The sequence below is a fragment of the Balaenoptera borealis genome (assembly GCF_965194805.1).
Source record: "Balaenoptera borealis genome assembly, chromosome: 8".
Classification (NCBI taxonomy): Eukaryota; Metazoa; Chordata; class Mammalia; order Artiodactyla; family Balaenopteridae; genus Balaenoptera; species Balaenoptera borealis.
Window position 1 is genome coordinate 101,434,762 of NC_138865.1, and position 21,511 is coordinate 101,456,272.

Sequence of the window (21,511 nt, forward strand, 5' to 3'; positions counted from 1 at the left end):
TACAGGTTTTCTTCTCATCTAACAACTGAATAATTAGAAGGTTAAAATTTAAGGTTGGTGGATATAAAAAAATTAATGGACCCAGAGAACTTTCCTAAGTACATTTGGATCAGAGAATCTTTTGAACAATACCCTGAGTTCTTTGCCAGCTTTCTAGGTTGGTTTGTTTAACAGTATTACTGAGATGTAATTCACACACCACACAATTTACCCATTTAAAGTATACAATTAAGTGGTATATTATATATTTTTAGTATATTCACAGAATTGTACAACTATCACCACAATCAATTTTAAAATATTTTCATCATCCCAAAAAGAAACCCCATACCCCTCAGCTGTCAACCCCCAAATCCCCCATCCCCAGTCCTAGGCAACCATCAATCCTTGTGTCTCTATAGGTTTGCCTGTTCTGGATATTTCATATAAATGGAATCATACAATATGAGGTCCTTTGTGACTCTTTCAACTAGCATAATGTTTTCAAGGTTCAACCATGTAGCATAGATCAGTACTTCATTCCTTTTTATTGCTGAATATATCCCATTGTATTATGTATATATCACATTTTATTTTTCCATTCATCAGTTGATGGACATTTATGTTGTTTCCACTCCAGCTATTATAAGCAATGATGAGCATCTGTTAAACAATTATTAGCTTTTACATAATTCCTTTTAAGTGGTATGTATTCATTGCAGAAAATTTGAAAAATCCTGAAGAATATAAAGAATATGATACAATTTATTCATAATCCCACCACTCAAAAATAAGCTCTTTTTAAAAAATTTTCAAGAATAAGCTTTGTTAACACTTTTTCTGTCGGAAAAATACGTTTATGTAGTTTATTAATTCCTCATTTCTCTTTAAGATTTACTTCTCATTTGAGCAGATTTTGTTTGCCAAGTCACAGCAAATCTGGCCGCTGCAGTTGTAATAATTTGTAAATCATTGTACAATAGGAGTAAAGTAGAGTTATTAGCTATCAGATGGGGAGGGAGGAGGGTTTAGAGAAAGTTTGATAGAGGAGGAAACATGTTTTGTGACTATGTGCATGAATTCCTGAAACTGGTAAGTAAATAAAAACATTGAGCTTTCTAATAAGGTCACATTTGTTCTGTTGTAGGAAGCTAGCAGGATGTACTGTCTTCATCACAGGCGCGAGCCGTGGCATTGGCAAAGCTATTGCTTTGAAAGCAGCAAAGGATGGAGCAAATATAGTCATTGCTGCAAAGACCGCCCAGGCACACCCCAAACTTGCAGGCACAATCTATAGTGCTGCTGAAGAAAGTGAGTTTCAATACATAGAGAATTTGCTGGAAAGTTTAATTATATCTATCTGAAGTCTACCCTAAAAATAATTTTATCTGGTTAAAGAAATATTTTGTCACCTTAGAGCAGTGTTTGGGAACCATTTTTCTCCCCAGCACTTTTAAGTGATGGGAGAGACTCCCGTTAAATATCATGTCTCATGAGGGCAGTGGTTCTTGGATGGGAGCAGAGAGTAGAGGAGTGGATGTAGAGGAAAGAATTTGAGAGGTGGATGGTGTGAACACTTTGAAAAAGCGCTCCATGTTACTTGTTCTCTGCATAATTCGCAAGTCATTATTTTAATACTTGCAATTCACAAGTAGCTATTGAGTGCTTATATTCAAGGCACTGTGCCAGGAGTAATGGCTTAAATTTCAGCTTCAGTTGATATTGCTAGTTTTGTTAGTTACGTTAATAGTATTGTGGTTATGCTAGGGGAATACATATGAAGCAATTATGAGTGAAATGATGCCTGAGGTTTGTTTTGAAATACACCAGCAAAAAACAAAATGAAATTGGGGGTAGATAAACAAATTAAATGACTGGCAAAACATTATCAATCATTGAAGATAGGAGATGGATTCATGAAAGTTCATTATACTATTCTTTATATTTTTGTACATTTTTGGAAATTTTCCATAATAAAGGTCTTTTAAATTACCTTCCCCATTTTAATAACATTTTAAAAAATTACCTTCCTTTTTGGTTTTTTAATAGAGTTGGCCTAGCTAGTCTGCAGCTGGATATGGATTCATCAGTCTGTCCTACTGTAGGGCAGAGTTGCTAGTAGTTATAAGACATAGTTATTTATACTGATTTTCTGAAAATGGGGTACTTTTTTCTTTTGACTCTTGTGTCAGAGGTTTGATATTGATGAAAGGTTTAATATTTGAATGCTTTAATGTTTCTTTGTTTATCCTTTGTAGTCAAAGCAGCTGGAGGAAAGGCCTTGCCATGTGTTGTTGATGTGAGAGATGAACAGCAAATCAGCAGTGCAGTGGAGAAAGCAGTTGAGAAATTTGGAGGTAGAGCCTTCATTCTGAAATAATTATTGAATATTGGTAAAGTATAGGTGTAACTATAATTTTATATTTAATTTTCTTTTGATTATTTTTTACTGAGTCTTTTTGAGTATAATCAGAAATGGGTATTTGTTCATATAGAAGCACAGCTTAAAACCATCTGATGATGAATTGAATAATTATTAAAAATCATTATGGATAGTATAACAAATTTACCATCCAAAATAAAGTTAAGACCTTGACAATAACATACATCTAGCCAAGTGGTTCGCCAGATCCCATCCACTTGTCTCTCCCCAGTTCATGTAACCATCATTTGATGACTTTTTAATATTAATTGAATAAAGTGCAGATGACCTCTTGGCATTCAAGATCTTTCACATTCTGGTGTTAACAGACTTGTTTTGGTTTCATCTTTCTTCTACACCCCTATGTAAACTCCCTCCTTCAGCCAAAATTGTTTACATCCATTTCCTTACCTTGAATTTTTTTTGTCTCTTAGCTTTTGCTCTTACTATTCCTGAGGCTCCTCCAGTGCCCACTTCTCCACCTCTGATCCTTCCTGAAATGTTCCCTTCTTTGTCTTTTGAAATCCTACCTTTTTGTGCTTTAATCTCATCTCCTTCACGAAGCCAGTTTCCTGACTTATGCCAACTAATCAGAAGTGTACATTTTTCTTTCTCTGAATTCCGAAAACATTCCTTTGATCCTTATCTTGTACAACTTTAGATCTTAGTATTTCTTTTTTCTCCCCAATTGGTTCATAAGCTTCTAGAAGGCAAGTGTTGGGAGTTGAACTGAGACTTTGATGGCATTATAGCAAGGCACGTAGCCATGTCCAAATCCTGCCCTATTACCACTCTCTCCCTATAATATTCCAGAGACTATATGTACATGCAAAGGATATTGGCCAATGGGAAACAAGGTTAATGCTTTATTGTTAGCAAGGCTCGTGCTTATAACTCCCAATGTGGAGTGCTGTGTTATTCTGGACTGGAGCACAAAGCTTTGGCTCAAATGGGGTCTCTTCCTTTAAATCCAAAATCTTACTCCTGGTTGGCAGCCTTTCCCAAAGTAATGTGAATGCCCATGAGAGAAGAGGAGAGAGAATGCAAAATTACTGGGTATTTTTTTTGTTTTTTGTTTTCTTACTGATCGGGCTGCAAATATGAAAGAGGAAGGAGAGGAAGCCACATTCATGTGCAGGACCTTTTATCTAAAATGACTTCACCTACTAGTAAAAGTGAGCAATTAGTGCCAATTAGGACTTAACCTAATTAGTTTAGCCATTCATTTTTAGGGAGGAATTAAGGGATAAGGTGGGTGAGGGTGGAAGACTGGAGCTTTTCCTTTCTCTGTATTCATCCAGTTTTAGTTCTTTCTGTTGATCCGTTGGGTTTATCAACTGAGGGCAAGTTTATCCTTCTTGGAGAATGAGATCATCAGAATATTGGGGAGAGCTGCTACCAGCTTTGTCTGAGGCCTTTCTCTATCTTCATTTCTGTCCTGTAATTCTGTTAGAGAACATCAGCAGTTCAGCTGTTGTCTGGTATTGTCCCAAGAAACCTCTGAAATGAGTCAAGATGGACATTAGTTAAAGATACTCAAGACCATACTATATAGGCCCAAAATTCACCCCCCATTTATTTATTTTTTTAATTTGAGTTTTTAAACTTTTAAAAAAAATTTTTATTTATTTTTTGGCTGTGTGGGGTCTTCGTTGCTGCACGCGGGCTTTCTCTAGTTGCGGTGAGCGGGGGCTACTCTTCGTTGTGGTGCACGGGCTTCTCATTGCAGTGGCTTCTCTTGTTGCGGAGCACGGGCTCTAGGCACACGGGCTTCAGTAGTTGCAGCACGTGGGCTCAGTAGTTGCTCCCTAGAGCATGCGAGAGTCAGTGGTTATGGCTCACGGGCTCTAGAGCACAGGCTCGGTAGTTGTGGCGCACAAGCTTAGTTGCTTCACGGCATGTGGGGTCTTCCTGGACCAGGGATCGAACCCGTGTCCCCTGCATTGGCAGGCGGATTCTTAACCACTGCGCCACCAGGGAAGTCCCCCCTTTTATTTTCATTTTTATTTTTTAATTTTATTTTTCTTAATTGAACTATAGTTGATTTACAAAGTTGTGCCAATCTCTGCTGTCCAGCAAAGTGACTCAGTTATACACATGTATACATTCTTTTTTTAATATTCTTTTCCATTATGGTTTATCACAGGATATTGACTATAGTTCCCTGCGCTATACAGTAGGACCTTGTTGTTTATCCATCTTATATATAATAGTTTTCACCCGCCTTTTAACTTCCCGTCTTGAATTCTAGCTGCATTGTCTAATCTGGTTCACCAGAAATAGTTACACATTATGTACTAATGACAGCATAGTCCAAAAATTTGTTCGTGTCAAAATGTGAAGCAGCTCCACTTTCCAGAGTTGGGATCCTCCAGAATAAACTGAAGTCTCACAAATTGATTTCTTCTCCTGTTGTTGCCACAGAGAATTTAAAGAGCCAAACTGAAATCTCTTTCTTGGAAGAATTAAGACCCAGAAATCTGTCCTCTCCAATTTTCTAACTCTATTTTGTCCCAGCCAAGGAGGTTCACTCAGGTGCATGGATGCTCTGCATTTTTTTAGCCACTGTAGCTTAGATTGTCTTCCATTGAACCTGGTATCATTCCTTCAGCATCTTCAGTGTTGGATTAATTCACCTTTGTCTATCATGTGATCTACTTTTCCAGAAGTAGACAGAGAAAACTATAAGGACAAAAGCAAATCTTGGTTTTTGTTTCTTCAGAAGCCAGTGGATCCAGATTATTGATTTGGCCTTCATGTCCTAGAACTTAGCTCAGTTGCTAGAAATCTTCAGTTAAGAAGGTATGCTTTTCATATCTTTGGGGAAAAAAATCTCCCAATGTACTTTGCTACCTATTGTTGAGATGGGCATCTGAAACACTTCTTCTTTTTTTAAATTAATTAATTAATTTCATTTTTGGCTGTGTTGGGTCTTAGCTGTGCGTGGGCTTTCTTTATTTGCAGCAAGCAGGGGCTACTCTTCATTGTAGTGCCTGGGCTTCTCATTGCCATGGCTTCTCTAGTTGTGGAGCACCGGCTCTAGGCACGCGGGCTTTAGTAGTTGTGGCACGCGGTCTCAGTAGCTGTGGCTCGCGGGCTCTAGAGTGCAGGCTCAGTAGTTGTGGCACATGGGCTTAGTTGCTCCACGGCATGTGGGATCTTCCTGGACCAGGGCTCAAACCCGTGTCCCCTGCCTTGGCAGGTGGATTCTTAACCACTGCGCCACCGGGGAAGCCCTGAAATATTTCTATCTTCTTGCTAAATTTAGAAATTGGTGGTGGAGTTACCTTTATTTTGGAATCTATCCTAACATTTCCTTCCCTCCTCCTTAGGATCCACTTTGATGTATTTAAAGTGTTTTGCTTTCTATTTGTCCATTAACTTCTGCTTTTCTGGCATAACAATGCAGAATCTTAATTCTTAATTCTTCAGTGAGCTCTGTTCAGCATCTCAGCTTCTGTTGTCTCCTAATCAGGAGGTATGCCACATTTATGAGATGATTCATAGCCTGCTTTTTTTTTTCCTCTGTGTTTTTTTTCCACAGATCTCCCAAGTCTTTATTTTTTGCTCGTTTGGTTTTAGTTCCATACTGTGGTTGCTACTGATATGGTCTGGTTTGGAGTTTTGTAGGCCTTTGAAGTCTGCCTTTTAGGGAACACTCTACCTTTGTCCTGACATTTCTCTCTGCTGGGGAATTATCCCTAACAAAATCCTGCACAGTGGATGGTGCTTTCTGACCTGTGCCCTGGGGGGCCTCTGCCACATGGTACTCCCTATCATCTTGCCTTCCCTCATCTTCAGAGTGTTTCAGGCCTTGAGTAAATTATGCTATTTCATAAACCACAGATGTAATCTTTCCTGCCACCTTTTTTTTCTGCAGCAGGCCTACATATATGCCTTTTCTATATCATTTCCCACCATTGTTCCCTGATCCATTTTAATTTGGCCCATCTGAGTTCAGAAATTTTAAGATATCTCTTAATTGGACCTAGTTTTTTTCTCTTTATCACAGGCAAGTCAAATACAGTTTGCCCAATCAGTATATCTTCATTCCTCATCTACTTTCTTTTGCTTTTGGGCCCAGATGTTTGCTCTGCTAACATAGCTGTCACTTATTATCACATAGTGAGAGATAAAGTCAATAAAGGTTGGATTTGCCCAAGGAATCCATTGATTGGATCAACCCTCATTAGCTTCATCGCCTTAATTAGGGTAATTCTACACAGGTGGTTTGCATACCCATCAGTCCAGCATCTCACCCAGACCCACACTCAATTTGCTTTGCTCCCACCTGGCTTTTTCTTTAGTGAATATTATCTTCCTTGTCTCTTAGGCCCTAGCAGCCTGCCTTATACAGAGTAGCCCCTCAGTGATTATCTCTTAGTGATGAGATTGAGCAATATCTAGTTTTGTGAATTGAGAAGCATGTTGTGGATTTAAAAATTCCTCTCACTGGTCTTTGCCACTTGTGAAGGCAAACCATCATCATTTTGTTTATTCTGGAAAGCTGGTAGTCACAGGACGTGAAACTTGTCCAATATATACAGGTGATTTACTTGAGTTTGAGTTTTGTTATAATGAAGCTATAAAATGTAATATAGTTGAATCCAAAGTTATTCTAAGGACACGTTTTAAGAAAACATTAGTAGTGAAAACACTATGCTAAAGAATATGGAAATTGAGGAATGAGGACGTGATCAGAATTTTATAATGTTACTATAAATGAAGAAAGGGAGCTTATGACTAATATGTTGTAAGTATAATACCCTTATTTAAACCATTTTCCACATATTGTGAGAGAGGGACAAAGCAAAGTTAAGAGGATAATAAAAGATGTTTATGGCAACAGTCTAACCCCAGCAGTAGAAATTGTCATATATCTATTTGATAGAATATTAAATGCTCTTTAGAAAGAATTATGGCAGCAACATGGATGCAACTAGAGATGATCATACTAAGTGAAATAAGTCAGAAAGAGACAAATACCATATGATATTACTTATATGTGGAATCTAAAATATGACACAAATGAACTTATCTACGAAACAGAAACAGACTCACAGACATAGAGAACAGACCTGTGGTTGCCAAGGGGGAGGGGGAGGGGGGAGGGATGGATGGGGAGTTTGGGGTTAGTAGATGCAAGCTATTACATATATTGAATAGAATGTATAAACAACAAGGTCCAACTGTATAGCACAGGGAACTATATTCAATATCCTGAGATAAACTAATGGAAAAGAATATAAAAAAGAATGTATATATATCTATAACTGAGTCACTTTGCTGTACAGCAGAAATTAACACAACATTGTAAATCAGCTGTACTTCAATTTAAAGAAAAAGAATTGTGAAGGCCATGTAGAAAGGCAGAAGTGTGTTTGAGATGCTTTTGTATTTTACCATTTTCATTTAACATTATTTAAGCTTGTAACCATAAATGTTACATATGGATAAGGACTGGATAGAATATGCAGAAATAATCATTATTCTAAATTGATTTTGTGTATAAGTTACCAAAACAAACTTGATCTATTTTCATGATTTGCCTGGAATTTAAACTCTAGGTCATTTCTCTTTTCCCAGTTCCCAAGAACAGAAAGGAGCTCTTCCATTTAAGTAAGGGCCTTCGAGAGGAGGGAGACCGGTGTGCTTGGAAGGGAGACAGGCCTTGGAAAGATGATGGGGGGGAAACTTTAAGGAAATTGACCTAAGGTTCTTGGAGACAAGGAGGGAAGACCAGGAAGTAAGAGAACAGATAATGATGGGAGCTACAAACCACTAAGGACTAAGCTTCCTTGCAGTTTCCTGTGGAGCCCTGGTGATGGTCTCCATGTGCCAGTGAAAATCATTTGGGTGCTGTTTTGACATAGCTACTGAGTCTTGCATTGGTGTATTGGTCAGTCATATTATCTAAAAGAAGTGTTTGTGAACTCGGGCTTCAACTATATAGAGTAAATGTTTTTTTATTTTTTTTTGTTTTAACAAAAACATTGACATTACTAAGAAGTTGATTATTTGAATACAGGAATTGATATTTTGGTGAATAATGCCAGTGCTATTAGCTTGACCAACACATTGGAAACACCTACAAAGAAAGTGGATTTGATGATGAACGTCAACACCAGAGGCACCTATCTTACGTAAGTTAAAGACCTGTGGGAGAGAGTGTTGCAGTGTTTTGTCAGAGAACTAGTTGTAAACAGATTTGAATAGGTTAGGAATACAGTTTAAAATCTAGTCAACCCTTATAAAGGCCTAAAAGTGCTCCAAGTCAGTAGATAGTATTTTAAATAGTTTTATGCAGAGTGCCTTTTCTCTGTGAATCTAATAAAGACTAAAGTATAGCTCAAACATTTTCAAACATTTGCATGAGTAAATATATATATATGCATACCAAGTCTTCTGGCAAACCTGCAGTAGTCTCTTCTTCCTCTGAAAAACACTGGAGTTTTAGTTATGTAAATAACAAGAAGCTCATTATGAATCCCATTTTAATGTAATTGAAAAAGGCTAATGCTATCTTGGGCAGTGTCAGGGAAAATATCAAATATAGAATGAGAGCAAATGTAGTCCTGTTGTGTTCTGGATTGGTCAGACCTAGTCCACTCTTGTTTATCTGTCCATTTGTTTATCTGTTTATTTACTTTCGGGTTCTACCATTTTTCATGTGGATATAAGGACAGATCAGCACAGAACTTTCTTATCTGCCTTATATGTACTTGTGTGTATCTGCCTTATATGTTTGCATAGAACAGGTGGTTAGGAGCTTGGACTTTGGAGGCAGACTCCTTTGAGGATTCAAATCTCACCCCCCACCCTTCATGACTCACTATCTTCATGACCTTGTACAAGTAACTTAACCTCTTGCAGAGTCTGTTTTCTCATTTGTAAAATGGGGATAATAGAGAAGTATGTCATAGGATTGGTAATAAGGGTTAAATGTAAAATTTGTCTTTAATTCTGAACTTTGCCCTTGGGTGTGTTTTTTTGGATCTGCAAAACTTGGCTCTGACAGTGTTAAACATTTTGTTTTTATTAGTTACCTATATTCATAATTTCATTAGTTGCCTACATGAAAAAAATCAGGAGATTTACACAAAAATCCCGATTTCTGGCTTTTCTTGAAACATTGGCCACATAGAGACAGCGTTCCCACATGGCAACAGTTAGCTACCATAGCCCAGTGGCAGAGTATCAACTGCGTTATCAGATGGGGACTGGGTACAATTGTCTCTGGATGCTGAGGGCAGGCTAAAAAGTTGCCACTTATCATTGTGCTTGCACTTTTTCTTCTTATATTAAAGGAGAAAATAAAATATTTCTCATACCCATGTCTATCTGAAGTGGGAAAATGAGACATATGCCAAGAGGGCCATATGTGCAAGTAAAATGGTTGAGAGCTTGCTTCTTTGTAGATGTGGGGCATATTTCTATAAATTCAATGTGTAACCTATATTTCTTCTGAATGGAAACCATAGAGAATCAAACCATAGTAAAATCTGTGGCAAGCATATTGAAAAGATTGTGGTGAAAAACATAATGAACTAGAAAAAGGACTAACATTTCAATAGGTTTGTGTTTATTTTCAAATAAAATAAGCAATGCTGCTGTGTGATGCAGTTATGTGTTACAAGAAGAAATTATCTGGGCATGAAAATATTTTACAGCTGGTAACTTTGTGAAAGAATTTTGATTGAATGTAAACACTCATTTAAATAAGTGTTTAAAAATATAAACCTAACCAGGAATACTATTCCTGCTGAATTAAGGGTTAGAAGGGCATGATGCATGAAAAACTTAAATCATTTGTCGCAGTTTCTATTGTAGATGATGAAGCCACAGGTATAAATAGTCCACCCACCCAGTTATATTTATTTATGGTGTCAGGATAATTTTGATGTGATTAACGTTTTTTAGACTGGATACTCATGACATGAACATCAGGAAATGACTTGAGGATTGAGAAATGTTTTAGAAAATGTAATGTGGGTTTATCAAAAGTGGTAATCAGGACTTCCCTGGTGGCGCAGTGGTTAAGAATCCGCCTGCCAATGCAGGGGACACAGGTTCGAGCCCTGGTCCAGGAAGATCGCACATGCCGCTGAGCAACTAAGCCCGTGCGCCACAACTACTGAGCCCGCGAGCCACAACTACTGCAGCCCGCGTGCCTAGAACCTGTACTCCACAACAAAAAGAAGCCACCGCAGTGAGAAGCCTGCACACCGCAACAAAGAGTAGCCCGTGCTCGCCGCAACTAGAGAATGCCTGCGCACGGCAATGAAGACCCAATGCAGCCAAAAAATTAATTAATTAATTAAAAAAAAAAAAATCCACCTGCCAGTACAGGGGACACAGGTTTGATACCTGGTCCTGGAAGATCCCACGTGCTGTGGAGCAACTAAGCCTGTGCACCACAACTACTGAGCCTGTGCTCTAGAGCCCGCGAACCACAGCTTCTGAGCCCACGCACTACAACTCTGAAGCCCGTGTGCCTAGAGCCCATGCTCCGCGACAAGAGAAGCCACCGCAATGCAAAGCCTGCACACCTCAACGAAGAGTAGCCCCGCTGGCTGCAACTAGAGAAAGTCCGTGCGTAGCAACAAAGACCAAATGCAGCCCAAAATAAATAAATTAAAAAAAAAAAAAGTGGTATAGACAGTGTGGCTGTGATGGTCAGGATTAACTTTAAACTTATACAAGTCTAAACTAATGTAGAAGTGTTTCACAGAGGTATAGAAATTAAGTTTGTTCATTGTGTTGTTCACTAGGAATTGCTCTTGCTAAAAAGTTAAAAACGGGCATTATGAATTCTAAGAATTGAATAGACTTCCGTGGTTTGAACTACGGACTGTTCAGTGCTTTACTCATGTTGAATACAAAGTGATTGTTGGTTCTGTGACAAGGTTGTCTGGTTGTGGTGTATTGTTGTAGAGATTTTGTTTTTGATTAGAAAGAAATCAATTCTTTTTTGTCACCCAAGAGAAAATTCCTGACTCAGTTCCCAAGCAAAGATTGGGTCAAAGAATTGGCTTTTTTAGCTGACATTATGACTTATGGAAACACAAGTATATGATTCTCATTGCTCATTCCTTGTGAAATTATGTCTTTGGAAAACCCATTTGTCAAGAATAATTTGTCCCCTTTCCTATACCAAGGTCATTTTCCAAAAATGAAAGTGATGGCCTAAACTACACTCCTGTTTGTAGATTTGTTTCAAAACAAAACCAGAAAATTCCGATATAGGAAAATGAACTAACCTTTTAAAATTACCTTTATCAATGAAAACTATTTGTGTAGTTGAAGAACTACAAATGGAATACATAAGCTGTAGGGCACTAAGGTACTAAAAACTAAATATGAGTACGTTGGAGTAATAGATCTACAAATATCTCAGGAATAGATACCCTAAAATAAAACCCTTTTTTAAAGCAAAGATTCTATTCACTGTTGAAAGTTCCTATATTTGTTAACAGCTATTTTTTTAAAATAAATTTTATTTATTTATTTATTTTGGCTGCATTGGGTCTTTGTTGCTGCGCAAGGGCTTTCTCTAGTTGTGGTGAGCGGGGCCTACTCTTTGTTGCCGTGCACGGGCTTTTCATTGCAGTGGCTTCTCTTGTTGCAGAGCACGGGCTCTAGGCGCACGGGCTTCAGTAGTTGCGACACGTGGGCTCAGTAGTTGTGGCGCAGGGGCTTAGTTGCTCTGCGGCATGTGGGATCTTCCTGGACCAGGGCTTGAACCCGTGTCCCCTGCATTGGCAGGCGGATTCTTAACCACTGCGCCACCAGGGAAGTCCCTACTAACAGCTATTTTTAAATAAAATTGTTCCCAGTTAAAGGCATTTTACAATGCCAATTGAAAGACCTGACATTGACCTTTGACCCCAAAAAAGGGTGTCAGGTTTTTGGCCCTCTATGAAAGGCATACGTTATAAAAGAGAAACTCATAATGAGACATTTCCATTTAAATTTTTGTTTTGTTTTTTATTTAGTGACACTCATTTCATTCCTGGAAGATAAGTACAGATTGTTTTCTCAGGGAAGCCTGAGAAGCATCCTCAGGGAGAGAGTAGGGGAAAGCCCAAAGAACTGACCTATTTGGAGATTTCAGCAAGGATCTGGAGCTGCTTCCTGATCCCTGGTGCCCAGGGCCCTGTGGCCTATGTCTTGTGTTCTACTGGTTTAAAGAAAAAGGGTTGGAAGACAGGAGGTAGAATGCAGATCCTTATTTCTATTTCTAAGTTTTAATTAAATATATAATCTCCAGTATTATATGTGTTTGTATCATGTTAAATGCTTATAGAAATTCAGTAATAAGGCTCAATTGTATTTCTGAACCGTTGCTCTTTCTTATACCCAGCTCACTTTATTCATTTACTCAAATGCCCTATAGGCCTTGGAGCTTACAACCCTGATTAAGTAAAATAATTCATGTGAAGGTAATAACTAATAAGTGCAGTGCCTAGCATACGGTAAGTTTCTAGTGAACTTAGCTATCTGATTAAGCTCAAGGTATTAGTATCTAAGCGTGGTGCTAAGAGTTTTCAATATAATGTGTAAGATAGGGCATGTTGCTGTGGAAAACGTACCTGATTAGGATTAGTAACGCTGAGGGTTAGGCAAGCAAAGTGCAGGTGGAAACGTTTTGTCTAATAGATCAGAGAAGCTCATGTTTGTAATGTAAATGAGATGAACTCCTTCCCTTGAGTGTGAAATATGGTCTTATTGCTTGGAATAGGTTGTTTGTTTCCTGTTGATGCTTTGACGTGCAGCTTCAGTGTTCTAATGACAAACAGCTGTAATATTGTTTGCCCTTCTCTACCTCACCCCCATAAAAGTGAAGCGCCTTTGTAACAGAAAAACAATATGTACAAAAACCCTTTAGTGATATTGATTGTTTTTGGTTTATAAACTTAAAAAGACATTGCAGATGGTAACAAGAATGTTGTACATTGGTAATAAAGAAACAGACTTAAGAAGAATGGACTAGTTTCAAGTCCTAGAAGTTATTGAATGTGAAATAAAACTAAAAACTATAAAATTATTAAGCTACAATATGTTATTAAGCTGTATACTATAGCTTAATAATTAAACATTTACAAATATTGGACCTGTATCTTTTGTAAAATAAATTATCTACCTTTTTGAAAGGGTTTAAAAAACAAACAACTTAATATTGCCCGCAAAGGAACATTGCATTGCATATTGGTACAAATTAAATTTGGTAATGTATTGGGAGTTCATGTTATTAAATTACAGTTCCAGTGTGGTAGGAATACTATACCTACTAAGATGAAAAAAAATCAGAATATGTAATACTAATAATAGCAGCTGTTTATTTCATGTTTAATATATGCACTGTTCTAAGTATCTCATATATATCATCTCATTTTAATCCCTTGGTCAATCCTAGATAGTAGCAGGTATTACCAACATTTACAAATGAGAAAACTGAGAATTACAATACTATATATTTTGCCCCAGATCACACAATGAAGGGCAGAAAGAGGATTTGAACCCAGGTCTGTCTGACATGGAAGGATGTAGTTGAAGATAATCTAAATTGGGTTTAAGGCTAGTGTGCCACGGATTTGATTATTTTCATCAAGCAGATCATATTGTCAGGCCATTATGCATAGCTTCAAAGGATGAATATTAGTTGCTTTTCCTATCTACATTCCAGGTAAGTGGGGGAATAACAACAAAAGAAACCAACAGAAGTACCCTACCGGTTATTGAACAAGTTCAGTTGCTCTGTAGAAGTAGTTTAAAATATAACTTAAGAAAGTAATGAAGCTGTTAGAAAGCTAGTAACTTGACTTGTGTTTTCTTTTGCTTTCAGATCTAAAGCATGCATTCCTTATTTGAAAAAGAGTAAAATTGCTCATATCCTCAATCTCAGCCCACCGCTGAACCTAAATCCACTGTGGTTCAAACAGCACTGTGGTAGGTGTTAGGATGAGGGGATGGCTTGTTTAGTCAATTCGTTTTGTATTAAACCAGTGTATCTATGATGTAATCACAGTTTGTACATAGCGTTCAACATTAAATTTTCTATGCAGAAATTGATAGCATTTTGTAAGTAGATTCTTAATCTTTTATCTTTAATTTAAAAAATTGAGGTATAATTTACATTAAATAAAATGCACAGATGTTAATGGTTCAGTCTGATGAGTTTTGACAAACGTATACACCTGTATAACCAATACACAAATGGAGATGTGGATATCCCTGTCCTAGAAAGCTCTCTCAAGTCCCAGTGGGTGTGTTTTATTGTATGTAACTTATTCTTCAGTAAAGTTAGTGAAAATGATCCATGGAATACTTTACCTTTCACAGAAAACTAGTGATTTAAGGTGAGTATGCTAAATAACAAGATTTATGTATAGGTGCCTCCTTTGAAATAGTTGTGTCAGATACTTAGTCCTTATTTCAACGTAATTCAGTAAAATTTGGAAAGGAAGGCAGTTGAAGTAGGAACCCATAGAACAAAACTAAAAGGAGTTCTGTATTAATCGACTAGGTTACATGAATTTGCAACCTTTTGTTTATGTTTTACTAGTAGTAGTTTTCCTTTAAATGGTCACTTTCATTTTTTTAAAAAAGAAAAGAAAAAAAAAACAGATTAAGAAACAATAATGTAACTTACTCCCATAATATTAAGAGAAGTGAAAGTTTATTACTGTCTTTTTTATTTGAATCTAATATTAGGATGGAAGTATGTATAAGTGGTTCATCCCTGATATATATAAAAACCATTTCCATAAAACTACAGTTACTTCTATAAAAACTGTTCTTTTAAAAATAGTAAATTAAAATTATGTTTTGTATTATGATTAAATAATTCTGAAAAAATATATCGAGGAAGAAATAGTAATAGAAAGAAATTGGTTATTTTAATTCACAGATTATTTTCTTTCTTAATTAAATTCTTGGTGGTTTCTTTCAGCTTACACCATTGCTAAGTATGGTATGTCTCTGTGTGTGCTTGGAATGGCAGAAGAATTTAAAGGTGAAATTGCAGTCAATGCATTGTGGCCTAAAACAGGTATGTACTTACAAAAAATCCATTTATTGGATTCTCATTTATTGTCTTTGACATTCTTTGCTGGGTGGGGTGGGGTGCGAGTGAGTAGACTGTCAAAGGTAACCTCAGTCTGTCTGTTGGGAAAAAAGTTCAACTTTTTATTGTGCATAAAAGGCCCTTTTCAATCATCTTCTAGCTTTGACTTGATCTGCATTACTACATGATTGCTGTACTAGAAACACTGAACCCAGGAACACTTGAAGAGTCTCATTAAAGCCAACAGGAAGCCATCTGCGTTTCCCTAACCTTTTTTCCATTGCTGTCTTTGGTACCTTAAAAAATTCTACAGATTCTCATACTTTTGTTTTCTCCTCACACATCCCAGCAAATGCTTCTTTACTTTCTGGTATTCTTACTACTTTGTCTTTTTCCTTTATGAAAAACCAACTTTTCTGTACTTTCACATGAGTTCTGAGTTCACAGAGTGCCTAGATCCCCTTTAGGTGACAGAATCACCTGCATATGGCTGGGTATGCAGCTTTAGAGTTAAATGTATGATGGAAGCTGATGGGTGCAGGCTAGGGAATATGTTGTATAAACATGAGGGAAAGTCAGTAAAAATGGCAGAAATGGAAAGCTTGTCCTTGTGGGTTCTTATTCTCCACTTATATATCAGAACAGCTTAACAGAGGTAAAAGACAAGACAAACTATGTCTATTATACGTTTTTTCATATATTTAATAGATAATGCCTGTGAAAACCTTAACTACTTTCATCTTAAATATAAATGACAATCCTACCCCACAAAAGTATGATAAAGGGAAAACGTAGTGGGAATCACTTTTTCATTTTATGTATTTAACAGAACCTTTGTGGCACTAACATCAGTACTCCAACATGTAAATTAGTGTGACCCCTTTCCAAGGAAACTCCTTAGGGGTCAAACTGGTGTGTCTGCTCCTAGGACAGTGCCCTCCATTCAGTGGTCACTTAGGTGTTTTTTGAATGAATGATCATTTTGGATTCCCTTTGAAAGTATCTTCATATTCTTCATTATATTCCTTGAAACATACAGATTGCAGACTGGAATATTTTCACTTATTTGAGGGTACAGGGGGTTTCTGAGAAGGTGACTGTTGAAACTTATGGCCTTTCTGTCTACCCTTTCCAACGACCAGCAAACTCCCCGGAGTGGAACAGGTGTTGGGGTGGCAGGCAGGCAGGACATGGAAGGAATGAGCAAGACATTGATTCTGTAAGAGGAGTAACTGAGAAGCTTGAAGGGGGTTATTCCCCTCTGGGCCAGAGGACAGAATGGGGCCAGTAGAGAGCATTGGAGGGAGAATTAATACTCAGAAGTTCCTGGAGGGAGCTCAGCCCATGGAGATCTGAGGCCCTCACCTGGGTGATTCAACAGGTGAGATAAGTATTTCCTACCCTTAAGGCTGAACAGTGAGGAGACCAGGGAGAATTCTCCTTTAGGCCTCCAAATGGATTCAGTAACTGATACATCTCCTGTATTACCCACCCGTGGGGCAGAGGCCACTGCACTTGCCCCTGCTGCCAAGGTTGCCGTTGTTTAAATTATCTAAGGGTGAGTAGAGCAGTGAAGAGACAAAAAGTGCAGTGCAGCTAAGGGGATCCAATATCCAGACACAGGAAGAATAAACAAACACTGCTGTCTGTTAGAAGAACACTTAATTCAGTATTTTTGCAAATTATGATAGCCCTAGAGGTACTCTTGAATGGAACTGCCTCATATAGCAGTGTGAATTGTACCCAGAGTTGTAGCTTAGAAACAAATGAGGGATTTCTTTTGCTTCCCATCTGCTGTGTACTAGGTGAGGAGATTTCCTCAGCGCCAGGCAGGAGTGAAAGACCTAATGGTCTATGGTATTGAAGCTGGGAGAACAAGGGGCTGTGGGTGAGAATTTATGGAGCCCTGGGATATGTTGCTAATGCAACTCTTAGGAAAATTTAGCCGTTGCAGCCAGCTCTCTAGTCACTATCTTTCTTTTCTAATAAGAACTCCAGTAATCAAAAACATTTTTTAAATGAAATATAGTTGATGTACAATATTATGTTAGTTGCAGGTGTACTGCATAGTGATTTGACATTTGCATACATTATGAAATGATCACCACGATAAGTCTAGTAACCATCTGTCTCCGTACAAAGTTATTACAGTATTAGTGCCCATATTCTTTACGCTGCATATTACATTCCTGTGGCTTATTTATTTTATAACTGGAGGTTGTACCTCTTAATCCCTTTCACGTATTTTTCCCCACCCTTCACCCCACTCTCCTCTGGCAACCATGGGTTTGTTCTCTGTATCTATCAGTCTGTTTTCATTTTGTTTTGTTTGTTTATTTTGTTTTTCAGATTCCACATATAATTGAGACCATATGATATTTGTCTTTGTCTGACATTTCACTTAGCATAATACTCTATAGATCCATCCATGTTGTCACAAATGGCAAGATTTAATTTATTTAATGGCTGAGTAATGTTCCATTGTGTGTGTGTGTGTGTGTGTGTGTGTGTGTGTGTGTGTGTGTATCACCACATCTTCTTTATCCATTTATCCATCGATGGACAATTAGGTTGCTTCCATATCTGTGTTATTGTACATAATGCTGCAGTGAACATTGGTGTGCATATATATTTTTGAATTAGTGTTTTTGTTTTCTTTGGGTAAATACCCAGAAGTGAAATTGCTGGATCATATGGTAGTTCTATTTTTAATTTTTTAAGGAGGAATCAATTTTTTAAAATTCCATCTGAAGTTTGACTAAGATTCTTTATGCCCTGACCTACTGTGGGATCAGAACCATGATTTACTGCTTCTTCGTTTCCCTTGTTATTGTAGCAGACACAGTTCTTTTAAGATTTTCTGGAGAGTGATATTTGTTGCAGTGAGGCAAAGATGAGAGTGAAAAAACTGCTTCTACAATATTTTTCAAACTACATGTCAAGACTCATTGGTGAGTCACGAAATCAATTTAGTGAGGCATGAAATCAATTTAGTGGATTGTGAAATCTACTAGGTAGCAGCCAGAATTTTGTTGTTGTTTCATTTTATTTCTAATTGAATAAAATAGAAAATATTAGAGAGCATTGCATATAGTAAGAGTCAGTGTTGTTTCATAAACTTTTTTCATATATAAATGAAATAGGTATATGTTTGTGAGTGTATATGTGTAGGTATTATGTGTTTTTAGTCATGCTGATAAAAAGTGTTACTTGTGAATCACAGTAAAAAAATTTAAAAGCTCACACTTTATTGTGCCTCTTTTTTTTCAACTTCTTTTCCTTCTCTCATCCTTTCTCAACCTCTTCCCCCTACCTTAATCATTGCTGTTACTAAAGTTGATAGATAGTGAGAGTCAGGCAGTTAGTTAGAAAGGGAGGTCTCTGAGATAAAGTCTGAGCATAGTGTTTTCCCTCTTGGTACCTCTATTATGTTACTTGACGCTTTATATTCATTCATCTTCCAAACATTTTTATATGCCAGGCACAGTTCTCTGCGCTATTTATTCCTTATGTATTCAACAGATAATTTATTAAGTATCTACTATGCACAAGGTACCTGGGGGTACTAAGATGAATGTGATGCAGTCCTTACCTTCAGAGAGTTTACCACTTAATGCGAGAGATGGAAGAGTTTGTTGCCATCATTTACACTTTGTCCTTCTTTCCTTGCCTCCACTCCTCTAACCTTTAGGTCTTTGGGATTCTGGGGTAACAAAGTGAGAAAAAGCCTAGTCTAATGCTAAAAATTTGAGATTTTATTCATCAGCAAATATTTCCTGGACACCTGTTATGTCCTAAGCTCTGTTCTAGTTGCTTAAGATACAGCAGAGAACAAAGTGGACAAGAATATCTGCCATTATGGAACTTATAGTATAATTGGGAGAGACACAATAGACATTTAACATAATGAATAACAAACTATATAATATGCTAGAAGGTGATAATGCTATGGAAAAAGTAGAAGAAGGTAAGGGAGATTAGAAGTCTCAGGTGTTGGGGAGGATAAGTTACAATTTTAAATAGGGTAGAAAGGTTTGGCCTTTTTGAGGTGACATTTGAGTGTAGAAGTCTTCAAGTAAGGAGGTGATGGAGTTCGCCTTGGGGATGTGTTAGTCAATGGGGTATTTGAGGGAAAAGCATTGAAGACAGAAGACATAGGCCCTTGGAAGGTCCTCTGAGGTGAGCCTGCTTGGCAATGATGAAAGAGCAGGCAGAAGGCCAATGTGGCTGGAGTGAGGGGAGAGTGGTAGGAAGTGAGGAGTTGATGCTTATGAGGAAATGGTCAGACGTTGTAAGGTTCTTGCCAAGACTTGGGTTTTTACTCTATGAGTGAAATGAGCTTTTGCAAGGTTTTGAGCAGAGGAGGGGCCTGATTCTTTTAAATCTGTAGAAGAATCTCTCTGGCTGCTCTGTTGAGAATAGATTCTCATAGGGCAAAAGGAGAAACAGGGAGACCAGTTTGGAGGCTATTGGAGTAACCTAGGCACAGATAATAGTAGCTGTGACCAGGGTGATAGCAGAGGCAGAGAGTGGTCAGATTCTGATATTTTTTGAAGTTAGAACCAACAAGATGTGCTGATGGATTAGATATAGGATATAAAACAAAAAGAAGAGTCAAGGATGACTCCAAAATTATTTTGGCTTTAGTAGCTGGAATAATGGAGTTGCCGTCAACTGAGATGAGGGAATGCTACAGACAGGGGAGGTTGGGGAACAAATTCAGTTTGGGGCATTGTGATTGAGCATCCAAGTGGAGATGGTCAGTAAGCAGTTGGGTTTGGAAGTCCGGGGGTCATGAGGGAGGTCCAGGCTGGAGATGGAAATTTGTGGATTTTCAGCATATAGATGGCATATAGAGTCACAAGGCTAGATGATGTCAGCTAGAGAGTGAATAGAAGAAGAGAAAGGATCATTGGCCATTGCAATGTTAAGAGGTTGGGAAGAAGAGGAAAAAATCCACATAGGAGAGTAAGGTAGGAAGAAAATCAAAGAGTATGATGTCCTGAAAGCCAACTGGAGAAAGTGTTTCAAGGAAGAAGAGGAGTGATCAGTTGTGTCAAATGCTGCTCATAGCTCTTACAAGATGGGGACTGACCACTGGATTTAGTAATCTGGACATCTCCTTCATATCACTTATAACATTTGAAATTAAATTGGTGATTTTGTAACTATAATTGTTTAATGTCTTTTTTTGGGGGGCTGTGTTGGGTCTTCATTGTGGCATGCAGGATCTTCATTGTGGCATACGGGATCTTCGTTGAGGCATGTGGGATCTTCGTTGAGGCATGAGGGATCTTTCGTTGCGGTGCGTGGGCTTCTCTCTAGCTGCGGCGTGCGGGCTTCTCTCTAGCTGCGGCGTGCGGGCTTCTCTCTAGCTGTGGTGTGTGGGTTTTCTCTCTCTGGTTGTGGTGTGGGCTCCATAGCGTGTGGGCTCTGTAGTTTGTGGCACGCAGGCTTTTTTGTTGAGGCACATGAGCTCAGTAGTTGTGGTGCGTGGGCCTAGTTGCCCCGCAGCATGTGGGATCTTATTTCCCTGACCAGGGATCGAACCCGCGTCCCCTACATTGGAAGGCGGATTCTTCAGCACTGGACCACCAGGGAAGTCCCTGTTTAATGTCCTTCTTGCTAGAAAAGCTTCTTGAAGGTAGAGACAGTATCTGTTTTGTTCATTTTATTACAGTCATTGTAGACATTAAATAAGTGTTTTATGAATGAATGAATGTGCACTATGATTTCCTTCTACCTAGGTCCAAGATAGGCATTCTGAACAAAGCTTATATAAGGAAGGGGGAGAACATTGTATGACAGGGAATGTGGAGGACGGTATCAGGATTGGAAAAAGAAATCAGCTGACTGCTGAGACTTTGCTTTAGCTTTGAGATGTTCGTTTTAGGTTGACTAGACATCTTGGAACCATTGGTATCATTTGGGTCCTAGATTTGTATAGCATAGTGAACTCAGTTGACGGTCATGTTCCACATGATACACGGCATGATGAATTATGTACGGGATACTTTTAAAACGTAGCAAGAGGGCCATGTATT

At 38.0% G+C, this 21,511-nt stretch overlaps 1 protein-coding gene across 5 annotated transcripts in view; it reads left to right on the top strand.

Annotated features, from left to right (window-relative positions):
- HSDL2 (hydroxysteroid dehydrogenase like 2) overlaps positions 1 to 21,511 on the top strand; it is a 94,461-nt gene that overhangs the window by 41,575 nt on the left and 31,375 nt on the right. For 4 of the 5 annotated variants that reach the window (XM_082404111.1, XM_082404109.1, XM_082404110.1 and 1 more), the window contains exons 2-6: positions 1,127 to 1,290; positions 2,238 to 2,336; positions 8,430 to 8,544; positions 14,247 to 14,350; positions 15,354 to 15,452. In XM_082404111.1, the coding sequence (XP_082260237.1) occupies positions 8,510 to 8,544; positions 14,247 to 14,350; positions 15,354 to 15,452 (238 nt within the window). In that variant the 5' untranslated portion in view covers positions 1,127 to 1,290; positions 2,238 to 2,336; positions 8,430 to 8,509. The remainder of the gene's footprint in view (positions 1 to 1,126; positions 1,291 to 2,237; positions 2,337 to 8,429; positions 8,545 to 14,246; positions 14,351 to 15,353; positions 15,453 to 21,511) is intronic. The other variant, XM_082404113.1, reaches the window with a different exon arrangement.